The sequence below is a fragment of the Leucoraja erinacea genome, chromosome 9 (genome assembly GCF_028641065.1).
Source record: "Leucoraja erinacea ecotype New England chromosome 9, Leri_hhj_1, whole genome shotgun sequence".
NCBI lineage: Eukaryota > Metazoa > Chordata > Chondrichthyes > Rajiformes > Rajidae > Leucoraja > Leucoraja erinaceus.
In genome coordinates, this window is record NC_073385.1 from 57,209,080 (window position 1) to 57,219,010 (window position 9,931).

General features: G+C 47.5%; 1 protein-coding gene across 2 annotated transcripts in view; it reads right to left on the bottom strand.

Moving 5' to 3' along the window:
* ltk (leukocyte receptor tyrosine kinase) overlaps positions 1–8,893 on the bottom strand; it is a 163,708-nt gene extending 154,815 nt beyond the window's left edge. For both annotated transcript variants that reach the window (XM_055640866.1, XM_055640865.1), the window contains exons 1-2: positions 7,561–8,893; positions 6,879–7,134 (exon numbers count right to left, since the gene is read on the bottom strand). In XM_055640866.1, coding sequence (XP_055496841.1) covers positions 6,879–6,942 — 64 coding nt within the window. In that variant the 5' untranslated portion in view covers positions 6,943–7,134; positions 7,561–8,893. The remainder of the gene's footprint in view (positions 1–6,878; positions 7,135–7,560) is intronic.
* Positions 8,894–9,931: the final 1,038 nt, after the last annotated feature.

The window sequence follows — 9,931 nt, forward strand, 5'->3', positions numbered from 1 at the left end:
GCTGACAGTGTTGATCTGGGTGAGGGAAAGCATCCCAGCACAACCCCAACAGATGAGTTCCTGCTGGTCTGTCTGCGAGACTGCTCAGTGTGAAAAGGAACAAAAACGCAGAAAAAAAAAATCCAAATGAAGGAAACAAGGTTCTGAAATCATTTAGCAATGAAAAGCCTCTAAAGGGGAAGTTCTTAATCAAATGGCAATTGTCTCATGAGAAAGCCTCTGGCTTCACATTAAGAAGCACACTTGAGGCATTCCAATTCACTCCAGAACATGCACCTGTCCAAATCAATGTGGCTCAGTGCCCAGCTTGTACTTTCATTTCACTTTGAACTATGGCCTCCACTAATGCAGCAATTATTCTAAAACTGAACATCATGGCAAGGATTCTGTACTGCAGCTGCAGTCCTCAGCATTTGCCTCAGCTTAACTTTTGCACTTTCCCTGGCCACAATACCCCTCAGCAGTCTTGGCAATCCCACATATGTCCTGCAGAAACAATCACCTAATGCGCACTCCATTACATTCCCATTCATCACACACACTCACCTGCTACACCAAAGATAGACACAAAATGCTGGAATACAGTAACTCAGCGGCACAGGCAGCATCTATGGAGAGAAGGAATGGAAGATGTTTCGGGTCGAGACCCTTCTTCAGACTTGTTTCTCTCCTGAGATGCTGCCTGTCCCACTGAGATACTCCAGCATTTTGTGTCTATCCTCAATGTAAACCAGCATCTGCAGTTCCTTCCCACACATTTTACCCGCTGCACCATATGTCAAATATTGCCCAAGCATGATGTATGAGAAGAATTGTTTCATACAACATATTTCTTTTCAGCACTCCCTGAAGCACATTCGAGCTATCAGAGTACCGTATGTAATATCTACAGTATGGTAATGCTGGAAACATCTTCAGCAAATGTACATAGAGTAAGCTCACATAAAAAGGAAGTGACAAAACTAATGTGTTTTTGGTGATCTGTTTGAGGAATGGATATTGGCAGAATGTAACACTAAATACATTGTTCTTCAAATACCACAGTATAATGCCCCAGAGATGGGGCCTCGGTTGAATATTGCGTCAACACTATTGAAGCATCCCTCGCACTGCACTGGATTGTCAGTCGTGTTATTTTGTGCTGAAGTTACTGGAGTGTTCTGCAGTGTACAACTTTCAGAATCAGAGGAAAAAAGGTGCTCCCATCTGAAACACAACGAACACACAGAAAGATCTATCGCACTGGCACTGAATGTTTGCCTGTCCAGTTCACATGAACCAACACCATTTGTTCACAAATCCAGAATCCATATCACATTGACACTTCAAGTGAACTCTAAACAATATCTTGACTAAAATAATAAAACCACCCACATACATACATCACAGCACATTGGCAATCTATAGGCATCAACACAATGCCATGAAACCCAACCACATGGAGTCCTTCATAAAACCCACTACATCCCCCTCAGTTAAGAACTCCACAGTGACTGCAACATACAGGTCCCATCACAGGTTCAACAATAAAACTTCCAGTCGAATGACCTCCCTATTCAGCCCTTCACTAACCCAACAACACTGTCTTCACCAAACGACATAATCTGACCACACCATGAAATGTAACATAGTGACTGCAAAGCACAACCCAGCATCATAAGACCCACCACAACAGCACCATTGTCAAACCATTACCAACTGATCCCCGGAGAAGGAAAGCGCCAATCGTTCCATCCGACGAAACAATAGACAATAGGTGCAGGAGTGGGCCATTCGGCCCTTCGAGCCAGCACCGCCATTCACTGAGATCATGGCTGATCATCCACATCCTAGGATGCACAACATCGAGCCCAGGATCTAACTTATCAGAATGATCTCTGCAAGAGAACACAAATTACAGACCTTGTCCTAAAACACCCATCACAAAGACCCTGATATGGAATCCATCACACTGATCCCTCCATTGAATCACACTGACTGTACCAGAAAATCCTCACCCTCCGAGTCCAACATGCAGTAACCCCAGCACGGAATCCACACTGCACCAAGTCTAGAATAAAACCCTCTACACTGATCACCTCATCAAACCCATTCCAGTGACCCCAACATTACCAACATGACAGTGACACCATCATAAAGCCACACTAAACCACCTCAGCACCAAACACACCGCAGACTCACAATAAAGCAGACTGTAGTACTCTGTAGCACACTGTAATTGTTATATGGTTATATGGTTACCCTTAACATTGACTCCACTACGGAGCCCACCAAGTGTGTCTGGGTCCGGGTGGAGACCGCTTTTCGGAGCTCCCGCAACGTGACTTCTCCAGCCCGTGTCGCGGGGTTGGACCGACCCGGAGCGGGGCCATACATCACCCGGCGCGGCTTAATGGCCGTGGGACAGTCCAGCGCCCGACGGGAGCTGCAACTTTGTGACTTTTGGGCCTGGAGCGAGGCCGTACATCGCCCGGCGCGGCCTAAAATGGCCGTGGGACTTATCATCGCCCGCCTGGGGCTTCAACATCGGGAGAAAAATGGTGCAGGGGAGAGAAAAGACTTTGCCTTCCATCACAGTGAGGAGGAGATTCACTGTGATGGATGTTTGTGTATATTGAATTGTTTGTATGTCTTGTAAGAATTGTCTCTGGTTGTATGGCTGTGGAAACTAAGTTTCGTTTGAGCCTCATTGAGGTTCAAATGACATGTAATAAATATTCTATTCTAAAAAAAATAAAATTAAAAAAAAGTAGATCCCGTACTGAAACTCACCATGTTGAAGCCAATATGAAACCTGGTACAGAAACTCATCCAAAGACCTCGACTAGACTTAATCCAATATAGAAAACTCTGAACTCACCATTAAGTGCTAAAAACAAACCCCATCCAAACACCTTCTCACTGATCTAGCAGTAATCCCACTATCAAGAACCAACACCAATCCCACAGTCAAACTGAAACCTATGATAATTATATCATAAAGCCGCACCATTCCAACTCCACTATTTAGGTTTCCACTCCACAACATTACATTTTCTACCCTAAACCAACCTTAATGCTCCCATCTCATTGAATCCTCCATGAAATCTATCACATTGACTCCACCACAAAGTAGAGCTATAAACCTCAGCTACATTTTCCTCATTGTAATACCATCAAAGCACCGACCCCTAAAACTTCATCAGTCTTACTATACCCTTACTATACAAGTCGGACCAGCGTGCAGTCCAGTCCCACACATCCCACGATAAAAACCACCATGATATAGGACCATCCACACTGACCGCAGCAGAAATTCCACCTCAACGACACCATCAGAAAATTCTGCCATCACAAAACCAATATAAAACTCAACACACTGAGCCCAGTGCAAAGCCTAAACCCAGACTCCATCACACTGATCCCGACACACTGGCCCCAACACACTGGCCCCAACACACTGACCCCAACACACTGACCCCAACACACCGACCCCAACACACCGACCCCAACACACACCGACCCCAACACACCGACCCCAAACACACCGACCCCAACACACTGACCCCCACACCCTCACCCCCACACACCCACCCCAACACACTGACCCCAACACACTGACCCCAACACACCGACCAACACACTGACCCCAACACACTGACCCAACACACACTGACCCCCCGACACACTGACCCCGACACACTGACCCCAACACACACACTGACCCCAACACGACCCCAACACCCCGACACACTGGCCCCACACACACTGACCCCAACACACCAACACCTGAACCCCAACACACCGGCCCCAACACACCGACCCCCAACACTGGCCCCACACACTGACCCCAACACACTGACCCCCAACACACTGACCCCAACACACTGACCCCAAACAACACACACTGACCCCAACACACTGACCCCAACACACTGACCCAAACACACTGACCCCAACACACACCAACACCCTGAACAACACTGACCCCAACACACTGACCCCAACACACTGACCCCAACCACCCAACACACTGACCCACAACACCCAACACACTGACCCCCAACACACTGACCCCAACACACTGACACACTGACCCCAACCACACTGACCCCAACACACTGACCCCAACACACTGACCCCAACACCTGAACAACACACTGACCCCCCAACACACTGACCCCAACACACTGACCCCCAACACACTGACCCCAACACACTGACCCCACACACTGACCCACACACAACACACTGACCCCAACACACACTGACCCCCACACTGACACACACTGACCCCAACACCCCAACACACTGACCCCCACTGACACACTGACTGACCCCACACACTGACCCCAACACACTGACCCCCCCCCAACACACTGACCCCAACACACTGACCCACACACGACCCCCCACACTGACCACACACTGACCCCCCAACACACTGACCCCCAACACACCACAACACACTGACCCCCAACACTGACCCCAACACACTGACCCCAACACACACTGCCCCACACACTGACCCCCAACACTGACCCACAACACACCAACACACTGACCAACCTGACCAACCCCAACACACTGACCCCAACACACTGGCCCCAACACACTGACCCCAACACACTGGCCCCAACACACTGACCCCAACACACTGACCCCAACACACTGACCCCAACACACTGACCCCAACACACTGACCAACACACTGACCAACACACTGACCAACACACTGACCAACACACTGACCCCAACACACTGACCCCCACAACACACTGACCCCACACCACCACACACTGACCCCACACACCCAGACCGCCCCACACACCACCCCCACACACTGACCCCAACAACCCAATACACTGACACCATCACCCAAAATAATAGATCTGAACCACAATAACACCAACACATTCACCTCACTGGAAAGACCATTATACTGAGCAAACTCCTACCAAACAGTGCCCATTGTGCTGACTGAACAACCATCCACCATACAGACACCATCATGAAATCCATCACGTTGACCATAAAGAGAGAAGCACATTATGATGCACCCACCACACTGACACCATCCTGACTCCCACCAGAGAAACATAGAAACATAGGTGCAGGATTAGGCCATTCGGCCCTTTGAGCCAATATGCTCATGGCTGATCATCCAAACTCAGTACCCCGTTCTTGCTTTTTCCCCCATATCCCTTGATTCCGTTAGCCCGAGGAGCAATATCTAACTCTCTCTTGATTACACACTGTTTACGCAACAAAACAGATCCCATGTATAAAACACCCACATACTGATCCCACCATAAAACCCATATCCCTGCCTTTACCATAAAGTCCCTCCACACTAACCCCATCAAATCCCCTTCTCCTCTCTGATCCCACCATACAACCCCAACCACACTGACTTTACAAAACTTCCATTAAAATTACCCAGCACATAATTCCATCATTTTATATCGATCCCGGCTGCCCATTCTATTTAACCCCAGCCTAGTAGCTCTACCATGAGACCCTATGCACAATGATCCCATCATCCCGCCTCACTGTCCTTACAAAAGCAATCCAGACAGACCCTTACATAAAATCTCACCGCATTTCTGCTCACCGCACCGACTCCACCGCAAAATGCTGCTTTCCGTGCCCTGCCATTCTAGCCCCGTCTTTTATTAGAAACATAGAAAATAGGTGCAGGAGGAGGCCATTTGGCCCTTTGAGCCAGCACCGCCATTCATTGTGGTCATGGCTGATCATCCACAATCAGTAACCCATGCCTGCCTTCCCCCCATATCCCTTGATTGCACTAGCCCCTAGAGATCTATCTAACTCTCTTTTAAATGCATCCAGTGAATTGGCCTCCACTGCCCTCTGTGGCAGAGAATTCCACAAATTCACAACTCTCTGGGTGAAAAAGTTTTTTCCCCATCTCAGTTTTAAATGGCCTCCCCTTTATTCTTAGGCTGCGCCCCCTGGTTCTGGACTCCCCCAACATTGGGAACATTTTTCCTACATCTAGCTTGTCCAGTCCTTTTATAATTTTACATGTTTCTATAAGATACCCCCTCATCCTTCTAAATTCCAGTGGACGCAAGCCCAATCTTTCCAATCTTTCCTCATATGACAGTCCCGCCATCCCTGGGATAAACCTCATGAACCTACGCTGCATTGCCTCAATAGCAAGGATGTCCTTCCTCAAATTAGGAGACCAAAACTGCACTCAATACTCCAGATGTGGTCTCACCAGGGCTCTGTACAACTGCAGAAGGACCTCTTTACTCCTATACTCGTCAATTCTCTCGTTATGAAGACCAACATGCCATTAGCTTTCTTCACTGTCTGCTGTACCTGCATGGTTACTTTCAGTGACTGGTGTACAAGGACACCCAGGTCTCGTTGCACTTCCAATTTTCCTAATCTGACACCATTTAGATAATAATCTGCCTCCTTGTTCTTGCCGCCAAAGTGGATAACCTTACATCTCTGTACATTATACTGCATCTGCCATGCATCTGCCCACTCACTCAACCTGTCCAAGTCAGCCTGCATCCTCCTCGCATCCCCTTCGCAGTTCACACTGCCACCCATCTTTGAGTCATCTGTAAATTTGATGGTGTTACTTTTAATCCCATCATCTAAATCAATATATATTGTAAATAGTTGTGGCCCCAGCACCGAGCCTTGCGGCACTCCACTCGCCACTGCCTGCCATTCTGACAGGAACCCGTTTGTTTCGTGTCTGCCAACCAATTCTCTATCAATGTCAATACCCTACCCCCAATACAATGTGCTCTAATTTTGCCCACTAATCTCCTGTGTGGGACCATATCATAGTCTTTCTGAAAGGCCAGATACGACCGGCCGCGCGACATAGCGGAGCGGTGCTGTTGACTTACCCAGGAAAAGGAGCAGGTAAGACATGAGGAGACGGGGACGGATTGCCCCCGGCGATGAGCCCATGCCTTCGCCAGAGCAGCGGCGGAGAGTGTTCCCTCTCGCGTTCAGCCCGGTACTCGCTCTGCCTTCTAACCCGGGGCTGGATGTTTGTTGATCTGTGCCAACGGAGCGACGCCTGGTACCGTTGTCACTGGCGGAGCTCCACACATAGACTCCTTTTCCAAAGCGAAATCGTCTGCCCTGCTTTAATTTAATCTGGCCAAAGAGAAGGAAAAAAAAAACCTCTCTCAATCAGAGCTGCAGTGATTCGTCATCTTACTCAGCCCCCAACGTTTGACAGACATTGGATGTGAATTAAGTACTTGTACCAATGACCCTCTTGTATTGAAACTGCGGAGCGAGTTTGTACAGCACACACACACACTCACCACTCTGCCTTCAATGTTGTACCGAAGGAGCAGATCCTGGCTGTGTTCTGTGTTGCTGATGCACTCTCATACCAAGTCAATTAAACAGTCATATTCAACCAAAGCGCCACATTGAAAGGGACCAGTCTCTCTCGCACAGTCACCCTGCATTACAAGTTACCATCAAACCCATTTGCAATTGTGTACTTGCTGTCGCGACCTCGGTAAGTCTGAGCGCGTTTTAAAAGCAACCGATATACTGATTTTTCGTTACCTGTGGCAATGGAGGAACAAAAATATCCAACGTCTTACCACAGTAGACGGTGAGAGTGCTTCCTGGGGCGAAACCAGACACAGTCACTTGGAAATCGAATTTGGGATTGGTCTGAGATTAGCGAGTACATGGGGAAGCGAGGTTGGTGTGACAAGTGGGTAGCGGGCAGACGGGGCTGTGTGTGTGAATAGTATTGCACGGTCCGATTAGCCCGACCTACCCAAATACCTGGATACACTGTCTGCTTCGATGTGACACTTGTCTTCAGCTCCCAGTCTGGTCCTGACTACTGATGCCAGTGTGAAAGAGCAGATTGGAAGCCCGGCTAGACACACTTCCCAAGTCGCCAATTTGAGAAAATACTCTCCCTTTAAACTGGAGTTCAAGAATAAACGCCGACTGCTTGTTCTCCCAGTAGAACAAGACTGCCTCCCCTTTAAACTGGCGCTGAGCACTTGACTTTAGACTTTAGAGATACAACGCGGAAACAGACCCATTCGGCCCGCCGAGTCGGCGCTGGCCAATGATCACCCCGTATACTCATACTATCCTACACACTAGGGACAATTTTACACGTTTTTTTTTAACGAAACTAATTAAACTACACGGTGTGGGAGGAAAGAGCAAAGTATTTTTGAAACATATAAGCTGATCAATTGAAGTTAATATAGGTTGTTAAAAATTGTTTTTGCGTAACTCAGGATTGATTTAAAGAAGAGGGTGGTACCATGATATTGTCCATGTAAGGCATTTGATAAAATAGTTAAATAATAACACTTACTAGTAATATTGCAGCCCATGAGATTAGGGAGGCAGAGACGGTGAAGTAGTGGTTTAAATACTGTGTCTCATAACTATATATAGAGATAGACCATTCAGCTCATTGAGTCCATAACAGTTCCCAAGAGAGGAATTGCATTCATACCATTTCATAAGTTCATAAATTCATGTGATCAGAGCAGACTTAGGCCATTTGGCCCATCAAGTCTACTCCGCTATTCAGTCATGCCTGATCTATCTCTCGCTCCTAACCCCATTCTCCTGCCTTCTCCCCATAACCCCTGACACCCGTTCTAATCAAGAATATATCTATCTCTGCCTGAAAAGTATCCATTGACTTGATCTCCACAGCCTTATGTCTTCTCTCCTTATTCCCCTGTATCCCATTCTCTCTCATAAATTCCTCCTTGATTCCCCTTGCTCCACCAAAGGCTAATTTACGAAAGCCAGTTAAACATCTAGCCCATTTTTAGGACATGCGAGGAAACCAGAGCACTCAGAGGAAACCCTAAGTCAAATAAAGAATGTGCCCACTGGACACGAACACGCACACGCACACGCACATGCCCACACACACATCCACACGTATGCGCACTCACACACACGCTCACCCACATGCACAAGCACGCCCGCACATACCCGCACATACGCACACGCTCACATACACACATGCAAACGCACACGCACACGCACACACAGCACCTGAGATCAGGATTTAACCTGGATCACTGGAGCTATCAGGCAGCAACATTATTCACTGCATCATCATGCCACAAGGGTGTTGTTTGGGATCATTGTTGACATTAATAAAAATCAGTGGCCTGGTCAATGAAATGCTGGAGTAATTTCAAGCATAACACAAACTGCTGGAGGATCTCAGTGGATCAGGCAGCATCCGTGGAAGGAAATGGACAGTCGACGTTTCTAGTCAAGACCCTTCCTCTGGACTGAAAAATGGAGGCCAGTATAAAGCAAAGATCCTGTATATGATCTTTGGTATAATGCAGAGGGGGAGGGGGAGAACTGGCACACATTAGATGCATAGAGGTGAAAAGGGGTGAATTGGTGGATGGAGGAGAGAGGGGTGGGGTTTATGGTGGATTTCCTGTGATGTGCGTTTTCTGGTGATTCACTACCTCACAACCCGCTCATATAGACCTTACAAGACACAGAAACAAGGTGAGACCACCTCCACAGCAAAAGTAGGTGAATACCCCATTAAATTATTGTGACAGTGGCATCACATTCCTAATGTTTGGCCACATTATTTCCCAATCAGACAAATGTGATGCAACTTTAGCAGAGAGGTCAAAAAGCACATTGCGCGATTAGTCTGTGTTACTGATGTTACTGATGAATGTCAATATAAAGAGAGACTTCCCAGTGTGAGATTACTGATGGACATTTGTATCAAAAAGAAAATGCAAAGTGCTGGAGGAACTCAGTGGGTGAGACAGCATCTATGGAGGGATCGGACAGTAATGTTTCGGGTGGAAGCATTTCTTAATTCACACCACAGATGTTGCCCAACCCATTAATCTCCTCCAGCACTTTGTGTTTGTTCAAGATTCAAGCATCTGCAGTTTCTTGT